The sequence below is a fragment of the Tarenaya hassleriana genome, unplaced genomic scaffold (assembly GCF_000463585.1).
Source record: "Tarenaya hassleriana unplaced genomic scaffold, ASM46358v1 Cleome99, whole genome shotgun sequence".
NCBI lineage: Eukaryota > Viridiplantae > Streptophyta > Magnoliopsida > Brassicales > Cleomaceae > Tarenaya > Tarenaya hassleriana.
This window is the reverse complement of record NW_010972326.1, coordinates 371,486-394,080: the sequence shown is the minus strand read 5'-3', so window position 1 is coordinate 394,080 and position 22,595 is coordinate 371,486. Positions and strand designations below refer to the sequence as shown.

General features: G+C 38.9%; 1 protein-coding gene across 1 annotated transcript; it reads right to left on the bottom strand.

Annotated features, from left to right (window-relative positions):
* Window positions 1-13,403: 13,403 nt before the first annotated feature.
* On the bottom strand, window positions 13,404-15,114 carry LOC104804873 (zinc finger protein CONSTANS-LIKE 16-like). Its single transcript, XM_019201469.1, has 2 exons — window positions 13,905-15,114; window positions 13,404-13,832 (listed from the first exon to the last, which is right to left on the bottom strand). The coding sequence occupies exons 1-2, from the start codon at window positions 14,970-14,972 to the stop codon at window positions 13,569-13,571; spliced, it is 1,332 nt and encodes a 443-aa protein (XP_019057014.1). The 5' UTR covers window positions 14,973-15,114; the 3' UTR covers window positions 13,404-13,568.
* Between the last annotated feature and the right edge of the window lie 7,481 nt (window positions 15,115-22,595).

Sequence of the window (22,595 nt, the reverse complement as noted above, 5' to 3'; positions counted from 1 at the left end):
CGAGCTCATCTTCAAATCCGCCATATATCAAGAACAAATCCTTAGTCATTCTCAAGTACGTAAGTATGTTCTTGACCACAACCCAGTGAGCGTCACTTGGTGTAGACTGATATCTACTAGTCATACTCAATGCATATGATACATCCGAATGAGTACATAACATGGCGTACATGATAGATCCAATTGTCGAGGCATATGGAATCCTACTCATGCACTCTCGCTCATCCAGTGTTTTTGGACACTGAGTCTTGCTAAGAGTCACTCATATCCCATTGGCAAGGCACCCTCTTGGAGTCTTGCATCTTGAACCGATTCAAGACCTTGTCAATGTATGTACTCTGACTTAGGCCAAGAGACCTTCTCGATCTATCTCTATAGATCTTGATGCCCAAAATATAGGCAGCTTCTCCTAAGTCCTTCATCGAAAAGACTGATCCTAGCCAGGATTTTACTCCTTGTAAAGTAGGAACGTCATTTCCGATGAGCAGTATATCATCTACATAAAGCATAAGGAAGACCAATGCGCTCCCACTGACCTTCTTGTAAACGTATGGCTCATCTTCATTTTGCAGGAAGCCAAACGTTTTGACTGCCTCGTCAAATCGAAGATTCCAGCTCCTCGAAGCCTGCTTCAGTCCATAAATGGATCTCTGAAACTTGCATATCTTCCTCGGAATCCTAGGATCGACAAAACCCTCGGGTTATGTCATGTACACATCCTCGAGTAGATTCCCATTAAGGAATGCAGTCTTGACATCCATCTGCTATATCTCGTAGTCATAATACGCAGCTATGGCCAGCAGAATCCGTATGGATTTAAGCATCACGACTAGTGAAAATGTTTCATCATAGTCTATACCATGAATCTGCCAAAACCCTTTCGCGATGAGTCGTGCCTTATAGGTATGCACGATGCCATCCATGTCAGTTTTCTTCTTGAAAATCCACTTACATCCAATGGTCTTAATACCATCGAACGAGTCGATCAAAGTCCACACTTTGTTGTCGTACATGGATTTCATCTTAGACTCCATGGTCTGGTGCCATTTCTCGGAATCGGAACTCGCCACAGCCTCTAAATACGACGTAGGCTCGTCATATTCTAACAACATGAGTTCCTCATTTCTAGTCACAAGAAAACCGTATCTTGTAGACTCTTGACGAATTCTACCAGATCTCGGAGGTTCACTAGGAGGTGTTGTCTCAACAACTTGTGACACAGGTTGAACTAATTCGACCTCTTCACTCGGTTCTTCGACTATTTGTGGTTCTCGAACTTCTTCGAGATCTATTATACTCCCACTGACTCTCTTGGAGATGAACTCTCTCTCCAAGAAAGATCCATTCCGAGCAACAAACACTTTGTTCTCAGACGGATTGTAGAACCAGTACCCTTTAGTTTCCTTAGGGTAACCCACAAATATGCATTTATTAGAATTGGCGGATATTTTATTAGAAGCCAGACGTTTCACATAACGTTGCATCCCCAAATCTTCATAAATGTTAAATTGGGATGCTTTCCAGTCCATATCTCATATGGTATCTTCTGAACCGACTTTGTTGGATAGTTTTTCAGTGTTAGCGCTGCCGTTTCTAAAGCGTAGTCCCAGAAAGATTTATGGACCGTACCATATCTAATAAGGTTCAGTTCCTCCTCTCGGACACGCTATTCCACTGTGGCGTTTCAGGTGGAGTTAGTTGTGAGACAATCCCACAATCTACCAAATAGTCAGTGAACTCTTCGCTCATATACTCGCCACCTCGATCAGATCAAAGCAACTTGATCATCTTGCCAAGTTGGTTTTGTACCTCGTTTATGAAAATCTTTAACGATTCAAGTGTTTCAGACTTATGTCTCATCAAGTAGACATAACCGTACCTACTGAAATCATCAGTGAACGTAACAAAATACAGATAACCTCCTCTAGCGGGTGAGCTCATAGGACCGCATACATCGCTATGTATGAGTTCTAGCAACTCTGTATCCCGTTCTCCTTTTCTAGAAAATGGAGATTTTGTCATCTTGCCTATCAAACAAGAATCGCACGATTCGATTGATTCATAATCAAAAGAATCAAGAAGTCCATCAGAATGAAGCTTCGCTATGCGTTTTTCATTGATGTGACCAAGTCGACAATGACAGAGATAGGTCGGTTTAAGTCGAACGACTTAAACCGCTTGGTATTAACGTTATAGATTGACCTGTATCTAGATGGTTCGTCATCCAAAATCTAAAGGGCATTAAACTGTAACCCTTACCATAGAATAAATCACCTCTATAAATGGACAAACCTTTGTTCTCAATAACAAATCTGAAACCATCCGAGTCTAAGCATGAAATCGATATAATATTCTTGCTGATAGCAGGAACAAAATAACAATCATGCAACTCCAATACAATGCCAGAAGGTAAAGTCAGATTATAAGTCACGATGGCTAATGCAGTAACTTTTGCTCCATTCCTGGCGCGGAGATCTACTTCTCCCTTTGCCAGTTGTCTACTTCCTCGCAGCCCTTGCACATTTTCACAAATGTGCGAGGCACATCCGTTATCTAATATCCATGATGTAGAAGTAAACAAGTTAGCCTCTATAATAAAGATACCTGAAGACGAAGCTTCTACAAGCTTCTTCTTATGATGATCTTCCAGATAGAGTTTGCAATTTTTGTACCGATGCTCGATAGCATCACAAATGTGCGAGGCACATCCGTTATCTAATATCCATGATGTAGAAGTAAACAAGTTAGCCTCTATAATAAAGATACCTGAAGACGAAGCTTCTACAAGCTTCTTCTTATGATGATCTTCCAGATAGAGTTTGCAATTTTTGTACCGATGCTCGATAGCATTAAGGAACCTAAGGGAGCATGAGTCATATATTCTGCGGAACGTCGTTCTTGCCAAGGTTGTATGTCTTTTTTCAACCTACTCAAGTCCAAACCATTAGGCCCTCTTTAAGGTTCTAACCAGGGAGCACGCAGATCCCAAAAACGCAATGTTTCTCCTCCACAAATAACTTCTTCGGTCGAGGAACGCATTAAGTATTTATCTAAACCTGTAGGTCCTTGAGCGGACCCTACGTTAGCTCCAAGACGTTGGTCTCTAACTAGAAAAATAAATGCTTGAGATTGAGAAGCTTTTGGCCCCGTAGGTCCATAAAACTCACTAGGGTAAGCGGTATTATTAAACCAGACAAAAAAACAAGCAACGAAACCACAAACAGATAAAGCACCTAAACTATAAGACAAGTAAGCCTCTCCAGACCATACAAGTGCGCGGCGAGCCCATGCAAAAGGTTTGGTTGAGATATGCCAGATTCCACCAAATATACAAATGGTTAGACATAAATAACATTCTCCCTTCTTGGATTTAGGTTTAGGCTCAGTGACAACACTTGTCACCTTCCTCTTGCCCTTACCTTTCGAATGCTTCCTTTTGTTAGAACTCTTTCCAACAACTACCATATCACTCTTCCCCTGGCTCCCAGCTTTCTCTTGGAATGACGCATTCAACTGATCAACTATCAGAGAATTGTCCATGTCTTCTAATTGCTTACGCAATTCCGAAGTCATGTTTCCAAGTATCAAGCTACATACATCCAGATCATCATCCACATGCTTTCAATAAGCATCAATGATCGATCTAGAAGTCATGGTCAGAGGCTTATCCTTCATAAGGATAGATCGCATGGTGAGATTATACAGATTCCTGCAACAGGTATGTTCTACAGAAAAAGACAAACAAATAGATAGAAGATATGCAAATCGCTTAGTACACATACTAACACAAACAATAGATGCAATATGACAGGCTCCCAATAAGAAAAACACCCTCAATGAATTTCTAAGTGAGATAGGATCCATATTTCACATGTTTTTTAGTCAGCTAGGGCATGACGTTCAAAACCATGCTATTTAGGTAGACAACACATTGTCAATCATATCACATATGGCTCCTAGATGAGTATGGGATAGTGATACACTACTACTGCATGTTCCTCATCCCATCTTTATCATTAGGTCCAAGTCCGGCTTGATAACCCAATTCAAGCTCAACCATATTCGAGCTATGAGAATCATGATTTCTCCATACTGCCTCGTCAAGATAGTCAGGCACACTCAGCTAGGGCATGATCCGTAACCATGACGATCGAGGCCTTGACAGTTGCTCTACTAATGGGCGGTAATAGCTTGAGATTACATGAGGCATAGGTGACTTGAACACCGAGATACCTTAACTGAATTCAAGTCAGTTCAGTCAAGTTGTTCCAACTCGGTTGAACTACTCTTAGTTCAATTGAGTCATCTGTGTACACAATCCCTTGGGCAAACAACACTTGCTCGCCTTATATTATGTATTGAAACCCTCTCATTGGTTAAGCAATCATAATGCTCATCCAATGTGCATCCAAATCCCGGATCAGACACATGAAACGATGCACAATTGCATCTAACAAAGTCTGATCAAGTGACTCGGTCCGAGTCAAAACTTGACTCGATCTGAGTCAGAAGCCGAAATCATCTACAAATCAATCTGAACCAAAATCTGACAAAACAGACAACCTTCTGTACTGACTCGGTCCGAGTTAGAACTGACTCGGTCCGAGTTAGAAGTCTGCGAGGCCGAGTCTATGCAATTTTAGTCACTTTTGATCTGTGTTCTGACTCTGTCCGAGTCAGAACCCTGGGAGACGCTTTTAGGCCACGAGATCTAGGGTCAGAAGGTAAAGTCAGATTATAAAGTTGCATCACTCTTTTGTTGTTTTCTTGTAGTGAATGTTCAAAAGGATCATCTTCTCTAGATGCGGAGTCACGCGAGTGGTTATCAGCGATGGTGGGACACACTTCGTGAACAGAACTATTGCATCGTTGCTAAGAAAATATGGAGTCCATCATCGAATTTTAAAGGTGCGTCACCCTTTTGTTGTTTTCTTGTAGTGAATGTTCAAAAGGATCATCTTTTCTAGAACGGAGTCACGCGAGTGGTTAACAGCGATGGAGGGACACACTTTGTGAACAAAATTATTGCATCGTTGCTAAAAAAATATGGAGTCCATCATCGGATAGCAACAGCATACCACCCTCAGATAAATGGACAAGCAGAAGTTTCAAACAGAGAAATAAATATGATTCTTGAGAAAACAGTCTCCATTTCTCGAAAAGATTGGTCATAAAAGCTAAACAAATGCAGTTTGGGTTATCGAACTGCATTTAAAACACCAATTGGGATAACTCCCTTCCAAATGGTATACGAAAAAACCTGCCATCTACCAGTCGAGTTAGAAAACAGGGCATTCTGGACAATAAAAAAATTAAATTACGATTGGAAGTCTGCAGTAGAAAGAAGAAATTTGCAATTACATCATTTTGACGAAATGTGGCTCGATGCATACGAAAATGCAAGGATCTATAAAAACGAGCCAAGAGATGGCATGACAAAAGAATTCTTAACCGGGAATTTCAGGCAAATGATATGGTGCTACTGTTTAATTCACAAATGAAGATATTCTCGGGAAAACTTAAGTCGCAATTGTTAGGACCATTTACAGTGACCCATGTGTCCCCACATGGAGTAGTCGAGATCGTGGGAAAATTAATCAGGTCAACCATTCAAAGTGAATGTCGAGCGCCTTAAAATTTACAAGGCGACGATCACCCTGACACTAGAAGCACCTGGTTGCTCCAGGATCCCATGGATAACTAGTCCAGATAAAATTCTAGCTGAAGACTTTAAAACAATGCTTGCTAGGAGACAACCTAGTAGTAAGGAAATCGATCATTCACATGCATTCTCATCACACTTGTTAGTCTTTGCAGTTGTATTACAGGTGGCAACCACATGAACAAATACAAAAAGGAAAAGACGCAAAATAACAAAGGAAATACGATCTCACACTGCAAAGGAGAGATGATCTACACATGAGCTCAATCGAGCTAAGCTTTCTCTCTTTCCTTTTCCATTATTATTTCCTTTTACTTTGTATTCTACTATTTATGTTCGTACCTCACCGGATTAGACTGACACCGCGGACGGTGTCAATTTTAAGTTTGGGGGGAGGTCTAACGCCATGATAGCTTCCATTTCTAGCAACTGCATTTCACGTTTCATGCATTTCTACATATATTATCATTTTTCAAAAAAAATTCAAAAATATTGCATTCATCTGTATTAGTTTTGCATATCACTTGAATTTTTCGCATGCCATATAGTACTAGAACTGCATTCGCATGAGTATATATCTAAGACACATAGGAAACATGTATAAAAAAATGTTTTCGAGAATGCTGATTAGCTGATATATGAGATTCTTTGATGTTGTAGTGAACTGAACTTAGGTTTTCCTAGGTATAGACCGAATTGTATAGTTTTATTCGAATTGGTTGCTTGGACTTTGGAATGATAGCATTAGCTTGTGGGGCACACTAGGGTTTAGAGACCATGACTGTTAGAATTGTCTAACCAAGCGTAGAAGTTTCCTAAAAATCGTTCCCCATACGCAGGAATATTAGGCCATAGTATAATCGAACCGAGCTTAAGTCATTATTTTACCACTCTTATTTTTAGCTCGTTAGACAACAGGCTTCTCGTCCGGGGGTGGCGGCAATCATCACGAGATGAGGTATAAGCCTTGTACCATACCTAGACTTTTCGACCATTAGACCTATATATGTTGAGATACTCTGAGAAAGAAAGGTCGGAAAAAGAAAGAGAAAAAAAAAGAAAAGATGCTGGACAAAAGGGAGAAAAAGAGAAAAAGAAAAGAAAAGAAAGAAAAAGAAAAGAAACTCTCGAGGCAAAAGAAGAAGAAAAAAGCGTTACAGAATTAGGACCGAACTATTCTTGTGAACAACGATAAATAGGTGTGAGAAACATGTTTGGTAGATAGTTAGAACGGCCTGGGTGGCACTAAGCGATAGAAAAATCTCATAGCTATTATTCATTCCGAGAGACGAGAGACCATAGTAGAATAAACTTGATTCCGTTCACGGGTAGCTAGAACTAGATAATAATTTCGCTTTTAACATTTATCTGGAATCGACCCTTCACTCTCCTTCTCTCTTTTTAGACTACTTTTTCTAGAATTTTGCTTAAGGACGAGCAAAAGTCTAAGACTGGGGAGTTGATGGCATCGGTTTTTGACGTTATTTTTTTATGGTTTTAGCTGCATTTTACCTCTATTTTCCGTATATATTTAGCAATTTATTTTAGGCACAAATATCGTTTTCTTGCTCTTTGATGTTATTTCAGAAATATCTGCGTATTTAGACAAAAACGGAGCTAAAACGGTGTTTTCAGAACTTAAATGGACCAAGTGGACGATCACGGACGAGCCAAGGTGTGGACTTGTCACAGGCAAGAAATGGACTTCGGAGCAGAACAGGAAGAATCTCGATGTTGAGAACATCGATATCGATGTTGCATAACATCGATATCGACGTTTTCAGCCACCTCGAGATCAGACTTCAGATTTTTCGATCTAGATGTTCCACAACATCGATATCGATGTTCATATACCTCGAGATCTGAGCAGCCCAGATGTCGACCTTCCACAACGTCGATATCGACGTTCCATAACATCGAGATCGCCACACTTCGGAGGAATATCGGTGTTGGACAACATTGATATCGATGTTTTCAACATCGATATTCCGAGAGTTCTATAAAAAGAACCATACAGAAACCGAGAGGGGGTCGACACACATCACGATTCACGATATTTTCTGATCATTCTTCGATCCCGCGATGTTTTGGGAACACGTGGAGCTAGAGGATTGCTACATTTCGGAGTTTAGAGATTGATTCTATGTCCTATAAGTCTCCTTTCTCTGTGTCTTCTGAAATGTTGTATGAATCTGTTGTAGTTTCATTTTCTCCCATGGATCGTGGGTGGTTTACTTGCTGTAGACTAGGGATTCTAGCCATGTTATGGATTCTTTCAAGTTCTTGATATGATTATTGCATGTTTTGTTTAGATACGGTCTTATGAATTGATCATAATGCTTTCATAAGATTGATCACCTGTATGAATTGAATTTGGTTTAGTTAATTGCAAAGGGATTTGGATTAGTTCAACTAGAATTCGTTCATAAGATAAGTTCAATTATTAATTCTGAACACATAGATGAGACTAGATAAGGAATTCTTACTTCGACCTAGGAACAATGATAGCGGACGTTAATGCTTCTAATGTGGACCTAGAGATGCGGAAGCTGATAGAAAAGCATTAGTTAGAGAACGATGATCCTTGACCCTGACGCATTCTAGTCTAGAAGCTAGAGTTTCCCGAATCTATCAAAAACTGCAATTCAATCTAGATCTTTAAGAACCATCCATAGCATCAGTGAACCCTAAACCTACAGTGTCTTTAGTTATAGAGTTTTCCTACCAACCAACCAATCAATCTGCAAACGATCTTCGCCATAGCTAGAATCGCGATTGACCCCATCACCTCTTGGTCCCTGTGTTCGACCCTGGTACTACATTGAATCCATACCCTTGCGGAATCGGTTTAGTCTAGGTTTTTATTACTTGACCACCCATTCACCTAGATTGGCACGATCAATAGCGTTCATTAATGCATCCAGGGTTTAGACTATTGAATCGAGAGGATATTAGGATAAAGTCTGGATAGCAAGATTAGACTCAAGAGAGTTAATTTCTATTTTGGAACTTGAATTTCCCAAATTGGATTTATAAACTACAGAGATCTGCATCCTTTGAAGGACCCTTTCATGTAAAGCAATCCCGAAACTTGTAGTGTTGTTTTGCCATTGATACTTTATTGTTTGTTTTATTATTTGTTTTTGATACATTCTCATCATTCTCTTATTTTATCTCGATCTAGATTTGGATTGGAATTTGATTCCGTTGTTTATTTGTCCCTGTGTTTGACCCTACTTGCTGCACACGATCCGTACACTTGCGGAATTTGTTAAGTTTAGGTTTTTATTACTTGATTGAATCTTATACATCTAGATTTACGACATTAAGTTTTTGGCGTCGTTGTCGGGGAGTGATGCAGTAACCACGACATGTTATCTTATTAATAGATTGCCTAGAAGAATACTTGACGACAAATCTCCCTTCGAGGTACTTAACCAACACAAACCTTCTTTGGATCACTTTCATATGTTTGGTTGTGTATGTTTTTCCTTAGTTCCGGAAGGACAATGAGATAAGCTAGAACCTCGAAGTCTCAAGTGCATGTTTGTCGGTTATTCTGTCGATCAAAAGAATTCAAATGTTATCATCCCAATACTCGACGCATATATGTCTCTAAAGATGTTCGATTTGATGAACGCAAATATTTCTACCATTAATCTAACCGAAAAAACTTAGGAACCTTGACAACATACTCAATGAACTATGATACCACACTTCTGGACATCCTTGAGTCAGTCTGCCGGGGAAACTCCACCCAAGCAGGCCCAAGTATGATTCTTGATGCAGGAACAGAAAATAATGCATATTCTAAGGTATATGACGCAGAGATGGAAGATGAATACATGACTGATACTCAAGTAGAAATTGAAGGGGAACACTCGGTTGATACTCTCGAACACAATGCTGACACTAACCTTCAAGTTGATGGAACTCTCAGTTCTACTCCTCAGGTTATTGAAGTTCTTCTTCCTGCACCTCCTCGTCGAAGTGTTTGTCTTCAGCAAAAGCAAGAACGATGACTCTTGCAACAGATAAACAATGATGAGTCTCGGAAAAGTTGCTGCTCACTTGCCAAAGAACAAGGAGATAGTGTGGTAAAATATATTGAAAATTAAAATGCGGAAATTAAATTAGAAAAACAATTTTATTTCTACATCTTTTCTTTTTTTACATTACAATAAAAATAATTCATACATTTACAAGAAAAATTATGGAAAGAAACAAAGAAATAAAGATACGAGCAAATAAGACAAAATATAATTGACATGATATATATTTTATTTTTAATTGATATTATGTTTTTAATTATTATCAATCATATCAAATCTTCATATTTTGTTTCTACTTCAATATTTCTCTCAAGATTAATTTTGAAAGAAGTCAAAAGTCAATCTTAAAGATAAAACAAAATGATAAAAAAAAACTCCACTGTTATTAACTTATTAGAACGATCGATAGACAATCAAATTTCATTCATTTATAGAGTACTAACTTTTTTAAATCACTTCGCTTAACTTTAAAGTTTTAGCTTTAAATCTTTTTATCATAGCATCGTGTTTGATCTTTGAGTTTTTATCTTTGATTTCTTTTTATCATATCACATCGTTTGAATTTAGATTTTTATTTTTGAATGATTTGGATATATAAACATTTAGAACGCAAAAGAAAGAAGAGACTAAAAAATTTTAAAAAAACATATATTCCATATATATATATATATATATATATATATTGTAATGAAAACAGTTTAATAACACTTTTGAAAATAATATTCAAACCCCAATTTAAACGTAAAGCGTTGATATTTTTTTTGGGACCTCATTCATGTTGGGCCATTCCAGGTGGGCCAATTACCTGTAGGGTTTGAAATGGCCCAAATTATTTTAACAAACTTCAGATTCGAACCGACAAATCATATGAAGTTTTCCGACACGTGGCAGGAATCGCGGGCTATTGTACAACCTACTTGGACCACACTCGATAGCCTTTTTTTTTCTTTTTATTCCACACTTTACTGCTTACGACTTTGTTAAGATTAAGATCATTTTCCATAAAAACCCATGAATAAAGTCTTAGAAATAGATCTTATATGAATTGTAGACACAATAGGAGAGAATTCATGCTGCGTCCCAAAGACTATGATTACAGGATTACATAATCTATTACTTATAGTCTTATTTAAAAAAATATTGAATAGAAATAATTTTTAAAATAGAAAAAAAAATTAATATGAATCGGATCAAATATAAAAATGAATAAAATGAAATATTTTAATTAATATTTTTATCAATAAAATAACACTAAAAAATACGGCTAAAGACTGTATCAAAACGAATTTCAGATAAAAGTGGATAAATGTATTTTTTTTTAAAAAAAAATTGAACACAACAATACTTGAAACTCAAACTCAAAGCCAAAATATTTTCTATATCTAGTGATCCCGTGAAAGTTATCCTTGGCCCTTAACGATTTTTTTTGCTTACTCCTTTTTTTTTAATTAAATTTCTTAAAATTAGGAGAGGACTTTCAGAACATTTGGACCACAACATGTCATTTCAAAAAAAAAAAAAAAAACCCACCCAAACCCCATGAAAAATTATTACAAAATTCCAAGATTTAAATTAAATTTGGTGGGTCCACTCCACTTCCATCTTTAATTCTTTATAGTATATGTCCTTGTTTTTTTTGCCTACCCATTTTTGTGTCCAAGATTATTTGTTAACCATTTTATTTAGCATTATCTTTTATTATTCCTTTTCGTTTAATTAAAAAACTAAAGAATACATTCTTAATCCTTCTCAATTCTTCTCAAATATTTTAGGATATTTTTTACTGGAGTTCAATGAGAGTCTTACCAGATTCACACCGGTATTTATTGGTCATATTCAATACATATGATATAGTTGGACGAATACACAACATGATATATAGGGGTAGACGTTTCGACTCGATTCTTCGGAATCGAATTGAACCGAACCAGAAAATACGGTATTTTCTCTGATCCGAACCGTTCTAAATTCTCAAACGGTATTATTTTTTAAAAATTGAATTTTTCGGAATCGAACCGAATCGAATTTTAAAAAATTTCAAAAAACCGAATTTTTTTAAAGGAAAACTATCTTTTTTTAATAAAAACTGAAATCGATCCAAACATAATATAAAAACCAATTGGTACCTATTTTTGTAAACCCAAAAAAACTGAACCGATACATTCTCGTCCCGAACCTGAACCGATTCCTGAAATGCTCACCCCTAATGACATATGACAACATCGGTTTTGTATGATATTTTCATATAATTTTAGTTGTATTTTACCTCGCATTCTGTACAAAATCAAGAATTATAAGACATTTTAGACACGAATACCATTTTGTTTGCTCTTTGATGGAGTTTCAGGTATATTTATGTTTTTGGAAAAGAAAGGAGGAAAATGACGTTCGCAGAGTTTAATTGGACTAAGTTGAATGTCAAGGGATATTGCGTGACGAGAAACGGACAAGGAACGGACGAGATTCGAAGTCAGAAGGCAAGTGGCCATTTGTTCCGAGGTTCGCTAGAAGGTGTTGTCCCAACAATTTACGACGTAGGTTGAGCCGCTTCAATGTGCTCACTCGGTTCACTGTCTAACCTATAGGTCTCGAACTTTTTCGAGCTCAACTCTATTCCCACTGAATCTCTTGGAGACGATATCTATCTCCAAAAAAATTTCGTTCCGAGCAACAAACACTTTGTTCTCGGATAGATTGTTTGGATAAAAAAGTTCCTAGGTGATCTAGATGTTGTTCCAAGCATGGTGAATCACATTGAGTTGTATTGTGACAACAATGATATTATCGCAGAAGTGAAGGAAACAATATCATATCAGAGGTCCAAACACATACCGCGGTATTTCCATCTGATTAGAGAAATTATCGAAAGAGGAGATGTGCGGGTATACAACGGATGACAACATCGTCGACCCGTTGACGAAACTTCTTTCTTCGTCAAAACATCAGGGTCATGTACGGGATATATACATTAGATATTTGTTAGATTAAGCTAGAGCAAATAGGAGATTGAAGGTTGTGTTGCTCTAGTTCTTTGTATGCGACTTTGTAATGAATTCATTTGTGTCCTTCACTTCCCAATTTCACTTTTAACGGCATTTGTTGTAATCGTTTTCCATTACATGACTTGTAACGTAACACGACACGTCGTCAATTTTTTCCACGTTGGAAGGATAAAATTTTTCGGTTAGCAATACTATCATAACGACAAAACCGGTATAAAATCAAAATCCTAAATTAAAATTAGGTTCGAAATTGTGCATTGCCAATACTATGTTGGCACAATCAAATAGCTGAGGTACTAATTAGACAAAGTTAATTATTTAGGTACTTGTTTGGCACATTTGGAAGAGTTTGAGCAGTTATATGAGATTTTCCCTAAATGTAAATCATGTCCGTTAAAAATCGAAACTATATATTGTCTTTCCTTTTTCTCTTTCCTGGTTGAAAGTAATAACATCCTTCACCGTATATTTTAAACTACTCATTGCATACATAAACGAGACTGATTCACCAAAATGTAAGTTTATAATCAACAAAGATATATACAAGAGTAGGTTCAAATCCAAGCGTGGGGAGGGGCATTCACCTGGGCTTCCCCGGTCCTCTGGGAGATGTAGTCGGGTCAAAGATCCGATGAACTTCGGATTATCCAAAAAAAAAAGATATATACAAGAGACACATGTAACATGTGTTCAAATCAGTTACATATTGGTAATTATAATATGAACAATACCAAGCTCAACAGAGTAAAAGCAAAACTTTTGTTACAGAAAAATTTAAAAGCTGCCGAAAATTAAACTTAAAAGCTGAAGTAAGATGATACATATATTATGATATAGTGATGAACTCTTCATCTACTTAGTGAGCAGCGGAAGTGATGAAGTTATTGAAGCAATCGAGGCTCTTTTGACAAATCTTCCTTTCATCCGAGGCCTCTTCTCTGCATTTAGTTTCCGTACCTCGTACCTTATCTTCTTCGAAAACAACCTCGTCCTCCTCTTCTCTCTATATCTCGAAACCCTAGCCTCTCTTCCTCCGTCCATCATCGCCGCTTGTAACCCTAACCCGCAAAATCTACCCCCGTATCGGTCGAGAGGAACTTCATTTCCATTTTCACCCTGAAAATAAGAGCTAAATGAGCTCTATTTACGGGAAAAAAATTAATCTTTTCACTTAAAAAAATAACATACCATAGAAATATGCCAAGAGTTGTCGTCCAAGTCAAGCTCCGGCGGTTTTCCGGCGGTCCAAGGCGGTCCTTTGCCTCCCCACGTGGAAATCACCGCTTCGTGGTTTAATCTCAGCATAAGAACATTCTTCTTCTTTATGGAATGTGAGATATTACTACTGCCGCCACTTCTAACACTTTCTCTCTCGCCAGTGTTAACATTTATCACGTTTTTTTCTTCGTCTTCTTCTTCTTCTTCGAATGCCCTGTGTGAGTGATCTTGATCAAAGCTCAACTCAAATGGCGTCATATCCATGCCCTTGCGTTCGTAAAATAGTTCCATAGGTGTGCCTTCTCGTGCTACAGTTTCTTCTTCGTGGACGTCTTCGTTTTCCAGTTTCAGCATCATAGAAGAAGATCGTCCACAAACTGACAAACCATCACCTAACCCTAGGTCCTCCGTGGCAAAAGATTCTGTCTCTAAGTTGTGTCCGAGCAGAGTATCAACGTCAGCTGCAAACTCCGCAAGCTCCATATCTGTTGGAAAAAACCGGTCGAGACAACTCTCGGCGTTGTCTTCATCGTTCTCCTCGTTCATGTCGGCAAATTTAATAAGTTCCGGTAACGGAAAACCGGTCTTCTCCTCAATCGCGTCGTCTCTGTATTGCTCCGAGACCGTGGGATCAAGAACCGGCACTTGAAAAATCAGTTGCTCTTCCTCGTAGTTTTCTGTCTGATCCTCGACGCTGATCTCCGGCACGAGGTCGTGGAAGAATACCGCACGTTGATTAGGTTTCCCAGCAGAGCCGCTGCCGCGTGGAGTCCGAGCTTTACGCGTGAACCCATGGTGCCACTTGGCTGTTCCGGGAGGGGATACAGTGGTCGGGCGGTGGGTTCTGCTCGAGCTTGCGGATTTCAAGCGGACCCGCTCGGGCCGGCGGGCTAGTGGGTTGGCTGAATGGACGGACCCGTCGCAAGCCTGGCAAAGGAAAGCGTCATCGGAGGGGCAATACCACCGAGCACGCCTCTTAACGCAGCTGTCACAAGCCCTCGCGGTCTTGCCCCCGACCGCATTAGCCGAACTCTTCATCGTACTTAGTTATGCCCTAATCACCATTGACAACAAGCAGACCAAGCTTTTTTAAGTGGTTAATAACTCATAAATTGAGTTGAGTTTCCAATGAATCTTTTGAGCGAATCGAAAGGATGTTTGCTTTAAAATAAAAAAGAGAGTGTAGCTTTATGTTAAGGCCGTTCGGACAGGTCCCCACACACGTAGGAACTGAGCTTATTTTGTTAAATTTGATGCACTTTGAGTGTGGGACCTGCACGGTGGTTTATCTCTATTCTTATTGGTTGATTCTTAAAGATAATCCTTCTCTTAGGGTTCTAATTGGTCGGCTCTTGGATTCTTGTGTGGTCCACGTAGTCGCTTTCTGGGCCCACATCACTGATTTTCCCTTATTTTCTACACTTTTCCATTTCATTTTTTTTGGTGGTGTTTAGCAAACGATTATTTCCATGAAAACAATGTCCAATGTCAAAACTAATATTTTTCAGGTACACACATGTAATTGATATTTTATAATGTAATGAATGGACCTGTCATTATAAAATGTCTTCTGCGTTAGTGTGATTATTACAACGTATTGAAAGAACAAACACATATATTGGGATTGATATTTTCAATTCCGCAGTTGTCCTCATAAATTTATAGTTAATACATGTTTATTATAAATTTTAAAATTAGGTCAGTTACCTAGCTTAAACAGCGATTTTATTGTTCATAACAAACAAAATGTTTAGATTCTACATTCGATTATTATATAGTTTAGATATTAGTGTTTTCTATTTAGATTGAGTTTATCAATTCTTTATAATATTAGATTAAAAATCGAAAATTTTAAAGAGAAAAAACTAAGTTATCTATTTAAATTCATTCAGTTATGAATAATATATACTACATTTTATCTATTTGAACAAATTAAAAAACACATTATAATATCTAAATTTGAACTGAAATTCTTCGTAATTACAAAAATAAAATATCCACCCTTAATAAAAATGGAAGAAACATAACGGAAAACAAAAATATATAAAAATCAGTATAGTTAGATTGTGACAATTTGGAATTAAAAGAATAAAAACAATATGGATAACTATTATATATGGACCTCATCCATTCGCAGAAAAATTCAAAAACAACTGCATCGACATTTCAACAAAATATAAATATTGTTAACGGAAAATATTGGCTATATTCGTATTCTTGAAAGTGACTCCCAAGTATTTCAATATTACATTCACATTCATAAATTATTTCAACATTAACGAAATAAAAATAAGCGACCATTATTTTAATATGAATATTTCTGGTTTTATTGAACTTCTGTTCAGGTCAATTCAATAATAAAACTAGACCTTGTATGCTAAATACTATTGTAATCATCTTACATTATAAGATTAATTCCACAGCAATATTTTATGGGTCATTATATTAATTGAGACGACAGCACTTGCTGGACCATGATTCGTACTAGGCTCAAATATTCAAACCTTTTTAAAATATAATGGGCCTTAACAGATGCCCAATAAGCTGATTAAGCCCAATTATTCAGGCCCAACACTACAATGAAGCCAAGTTTTGTGCGCATTCTGATCTGAGTAGGCCCCACACATAAAATAAATAAGGAAAAAATAAAAAAAATGAAAAATCTCATATAATTATCACAACTTTAAATAACTAAAATGTTAATTTGATCTAATTGATATTTTAAATATAAAATCTTCTAAATTGATATCTAAAAAATTAAAATATTTTAAAACATGAAATCGATTGAAATTCTCAAACTCAACCTTTTGATGATAATGTATTAATTTGACGATAATATCTTAAATAAAAAACAAATCGATGTTGTAAATTTTTTTCGATTTCGTGATTTATAATATTAGTTTAGAATAGTTTAACATTTGAAATATCAATTTTAAATATTTTAATATTTAAGATATCAATTAGATCAAACTTAAAAATTTAGGTATTTATTTAGTATATTTTATGGAGTTATAGTATTTATATGAGATTTTTTCTAAAAACAATTCTACATGAGAAAATCCATTCTTTTGGAAATTTTTCTTAAAAACACTAGGTGAGATCCACATTATACATATGTTAGCCCATCTCCCTTGTCCATTGATAAGCCCAGTTTCCCTTAATGCAGTTCCCATGTGGTCTATGGGTAATACGGGAAAAGTATAGAGGGTATATGTGTAAACTCATGTAATTATGATTAGGTTAAATCTTTTGTATAAATACCATAATATTGTTAATAATAACTAAGCCACTTTTGCATAGTTATTATTTGGTATCAGAGCTAAATAAACCCTAGAGTTCTTCGATCAGCTCTCTCGTCGCCGGCGCATCACCATGTCTTCTTCCGATGAAGCCTCTGCCTCTCGTTCAATCGAAACCGTCGCCACGTTTGATCCATCGATCCCGCAGGAATCTCTTCTCTTCGTCAATATGTCCAATATCACAAAGCTCTCTAACACCAACTACATTACGTGGAGTATTCAAATCCGGACTCTTCTTGAGGCTCATAATCTAGTTTGCTTCATTGATGACACGACCACTGTCCCCACCGCTACAATCACCGTTGATGGGTAGCACGGAAAATCTCGCTTTTGCACCGTGGGAACAGCAAGATCGCATGCTGTTCAGCACTCTCCTTGGTACTATCTCCATTCAACTTCAACCACTCGTTGCTCGATCTGCTTCCGTGCGTCAAGCATGGAACACCATTGCTGATATTTATGGGAAAGCTTCCCGCGACTACTTGCTGCAGCTCCCGGATCAGATCCGGAGCAGTGTTAAAGGCTCTCAATCTATTGATGATTATTTTCGGTCCATTACCACTAAATCTAATGAATTGGCATTGCTCGGAAAATCGATGGACCATGAGGATGTTCTCGAAGCAATCCTCGACGGCCTACCGAAAGAATACAAGCCTGTCATTAATGTTGTTCAAGCTCGAGACAGGGCTATTTATATCAGTGAGTTGCACGAAAAATTGCTGAATCATGAAGCCAAGTTGCTTATCTTGATTGTTGTTCCCCTGACACATTTCCCTGTTTTCGCCCACAACACCAACACTTGACCAAACATGTGGCATCTTCGGTCATAGCGCAATTCGCTGCCATCAATTCACTCTCGTCGCTGCTCAACCTGGTTCGGATGGTTCCTCGTCGTGGTCTCCTTCTTCTCGGCCATGGCAGCCAAGAGCTCATGCCGCTGTTTATTTGCCTTATGAGCCGGATCAATGGCTCCTTGACAGTGGTGCCTCTCACCACATCACTACGGATTTGCACAACCTTGCTATTCATAGTCCTTACTCAAGTGGTGAGGATGTTGTTGTTGGAGATGGGTCGAGCCATTCGATTACCCATACCTGTTCACTTTCTATCCCTGCTTCATCTCGTTCAGTTCGACTTGATGATGTTTTGTGTTCCGGGTTTGTGCAAGAATCTTGTCTCTGTGAACAAGTTGTGTTCTACTAATGATGTATTCGTGGAATTCTCTTCGTCTGGTTTTAAGGTGAAGGATCGCAGTACGGGGGCGCTAATCCTTCGAGGTCGAAGTATGGATGGAGTGTATGAGTGGCCGTCAGTCAGTTCATCTTTAGATTCTTCAGCATCTCCTCAAGTCTTTTCATGTTCAAAGTCCACTTTGTCCGAATGACATCTTCGTTTAGGTCATCCTGCTTTACCTATCTTAAAAAATCTTTTATCTAAATTTCTGTTACCATTGTCTCGGGAGTTTTCTGCTTTGCCTTGTCATTCTTGCAATATTAATAAAAGTCATAAGCTTTCGTTTTCATCCTCGACTCTCACTTCGTCTAAACCTCTTGAGATTATTTTTTCTGACGTATGGATGTCTCATGTTCTCTCCATTGATGGATTCAAATATTATGTTCTTTTTGTTTATCACTTCACTCATTATTCGTGGTTATATCCCTTACGACGCAAATCTGATGTTCGAACCACTTTTGAACGTCTCAAACCACTAGTTGAGACCAAATTCAATTCCAAAATTGTTTCTCTTTATACCGACAATGGTGATGAGTTTCTTGCTTTGTCGTCCTTTCTTACCTCTCACGGTATCTCTCACCTAACCACTCCTCCACATACTCCCGAATACAATGGTATTTCTGAGTGTCGTCATCGTCATATCGTTGAAACCAGATTATCTCTTCTCACGTACGCGTCCATCCCCGTCTCTTATTGGTCTTATGCCTTCTCGACCGCGGTTTATCTCATTAATCGCATGCCTACCCCCGTTCTTGGCATGTCTAGCCCGTATGAGTGTCTTTTTTCTTTAGTTCCCAATTACTCGAAACTTCATGTCTTTGGTTGTCTGTGTTATCCTTGGCTCCGCCCATACACATCTCGTAAACTAGATCCTAGGTCGAAGGCATGTGTCTTCCTCGGTTATTCTCCTACTTAGAGTGCATATTTCTGTCTTGATCCGGTCTCATCTCGTGTGTTTGTGTCACATCATGTCCAATTTCATGAAAACGTCTTTCCTTTCTTGGATCTCTCACGTCAATCTTCCCCATCCAGTTCCGAGTCTGTGTCTCCTTGTCCAGCATGTCCTCTTGTTTGGCCTGTCGATTCCTTTTAACCGCCTTTCATTGCTCCATCTCTAGTACAGTCCCCGAGCTCCGATCCTTTGCCCACTGCTCCACCAGTTGCTGAATCTGATTGTGCTTTGGACTCTCGACCGACACCTGCTGACAGTGTTGTTGTCTCGGACTCTGTTGCTTGTGCACCATGAAATGTACATCCGATGAATACGAGGTCTAAAAACAACATCACGAAGCCAAATCCAAAGGACTCTCTTGTGATATCTGCAGTTAGCTCAGATATGGAACCCTCGTCCGTCACTCAACCATCAAAGATCCTCGGTGGCGTGCTGCTATGTTGGAGGAGTTTCAAGCTCTGCGTAGAAACGACACTTGGGATCTAGTTCCGAGCTCCAGCCTCAAATGTCATCGGATGTCGCTGGGTTTTTCGCATCAAGCGTAAGCCGGATGGTTCGATAGATCGGTACAAGGCTCGATTCGTAGCCAAAGGGTTTCATCAACGGTCTGGAGTTGAAACCTACCACTATTCGTGTCGCTCTTAGCCTTGCGGTCTCTCGTGGTTGGACTCTGCGTCAACTTAATGTTAATAATGCCTTCTTGCAAGGCAATCTCAGTGAAGAAGTGTACATGTCACAACCACTGGGTTTTATTGATCAATCCTCATCTCACTCGGCTTGCAAGCTTCGGAAAGCTATTTATGGTCTTAAACAAGCGCCTCGAGCTTGGTATTCGGAGCTCCCTAACTTTCTCACTCATAATGGTTTTCGGAATTCAGTCGCCGATGCTTCCTTGTTTATGTATCACACGAATAAGGTACATCTCCTTGTTCTTGTCTACGTGGATGACCTCATTGTCACGGAAAATTATCCGTAACACATGAGGAACTTTATCTCGGAACTTGCAGCTCGTTTTTCGCTCAAAGATCTTGGTGTCAATGCTCGTTATTGAAGCTTTTCGATCGGATAAAGGTCTTCTTCTCACTAAAAGGAAGTACATTACTGATGTTCTCGCTCGATCTCACATGTTGGAGGCCAAACCGGTTTCGACACCGATGGCTGCTTCCTCTCGACTCACCGTTGTCTCCGGCTCGACCCTTCCCGATCCTACTGAGTATCGGGCATTGGTCGGTAGTCTACCGTATCTCTCTTTGACGCGTCCCAACATCAGCTTTGCTGTGAATAAACTTTCTTAGTTTATGCATTCTCCGATCAACGAGCACTGGTAAGCCATCAAGCGTGTTCTCCGTTATCTTGTGGGCACTCGGGATCTTGGTATTTTCTTCTCGGTGTCGAACTCTCGACTCTTCATGCGTACTCTGATGCTGACTGGGCTGGAGATAAGTTCGATTTTAAATCCATAGGGGCACCCGATATCATGGTCATCAAAGAAGCACAAAGGGCTGTCTCGGTCTTCCACTGAAACCGAATACCGGTCTGTCGCCTCGACAACGGCTGAGGTTCGCTGGGTTGGTTCTCTCTTATCCGAGCTTGGTTGTGCTCCCTCGTTGGTTCCTGTCATATATTGTGATAATCTTGGTGCTACATATCTTAGTGCGAATCCGGTCTTCTATTCTCGTATGAAGCACATTGCCCTAGACTATTTCTTTGTTCGTGGCCTTGTTGAGAGTGGTTACCTTCGTGTTTCTCATATTTCTGCGGCTGATCTGTTGGGAATTCCTGGGATCTCTAGAGCAAATCTAATTCCTAAGAGATCGATTCTAGGGTTTGCGCAGCGGATGTAAAACAAAAATTTCTATAAACCCTAGAACCATGCATGTATGAATCGTAGAAAACGTAAGAACACTTACCTCAATCGATTTGGGCCTGTTTCAATTGTCTCGTTCGTCCGATCACAGAAGGAAGGAAGATTACCTCGCCCTCTACATGTATCCACACCTCGGGATGGATTCCAATGATTGGAACTTGTCTGCTAGTACCCGAATCTACTATTCAGTGATGTGCTACGAGAAAACGGGATTTTAGATCACTCCTTAGACCCTCAAGTCTCACCAAAAAGTCTGTAGAATCTCTCTTGTTCGTCACTCCATTATTAGGATTCTTAATCTCCTTCTTATAAAGTGATTAACCCTAATTTTGAGTTAATTTTCGAAAAACTGAAAGCCAAAATGGACGGTCCAAGTACTGGACCGTCCATTCCAGAACGTGGTCCGTCAGGTAAAACCCTGGCATCCGGAACGGACGGTCCGTCTACGTGGACCGTCCATTCTGGATATTTCGGAACGGACGGTCCGTCTACATGGATCGTCCGTTCCAGACATTTCGGTCTGACAGAGTACCATAGTTTGGACCGTCCGATCCAGCTACGTGGACCGTCTGGTCCAGACCTCATGTCTCGGTTTCTCGTCGTTTTCTCATGCATTTGTCCTTCCCTGCGTGTGTAATCATGTAGGCTCATCCGATATAGCAGTATAACCGAAATCTCCATTTCGGGTATACAAGTCATAGATGGTCTCTAGTAAGACACTATGACTACCTATCTCGAATAGAGTTTGTTCGTCTTACGAACATCAGTGATGATCCCAGTTGATGATCCTTTTATATCCCGATATCATATGTCGAACATAAGGCATGGAAAAGCCACCTTATCTGATTCGACTGCTTTCTCGTTTACTGAGTTCGACTGTATGAAATAGACGACGCTCGTCTATAGTGTGACCACACATTTCCATAGTCTCGCTCACACGAGGGGCCCAACGATATCTCTCTCTTTTACGAGAGGTACAAATCCCATCTTGACTATCTACAATCCAGCACATGATTCGTGTCGTACATGATATATGCCTTTATAATCCTCCTGTTACGCAGGACGTTTGACTTATTCAAAGTACGCAACTCCTCATGTTGGATTCCGTAAATATTTGATTCATTACATGTTCTTGCATACTAGATCTGTTATGAAATCCATGTATCATTATGAATGATACTAAACTCTCTAGTCTTGTGTTGTTATGGGAATAACGACATAATAAGACTAGTATGATGTATGATTGATGATCATATAGATGATCATAGGTATTGGATACGATCACAATCATAGGTATTCGTTGGAGAACA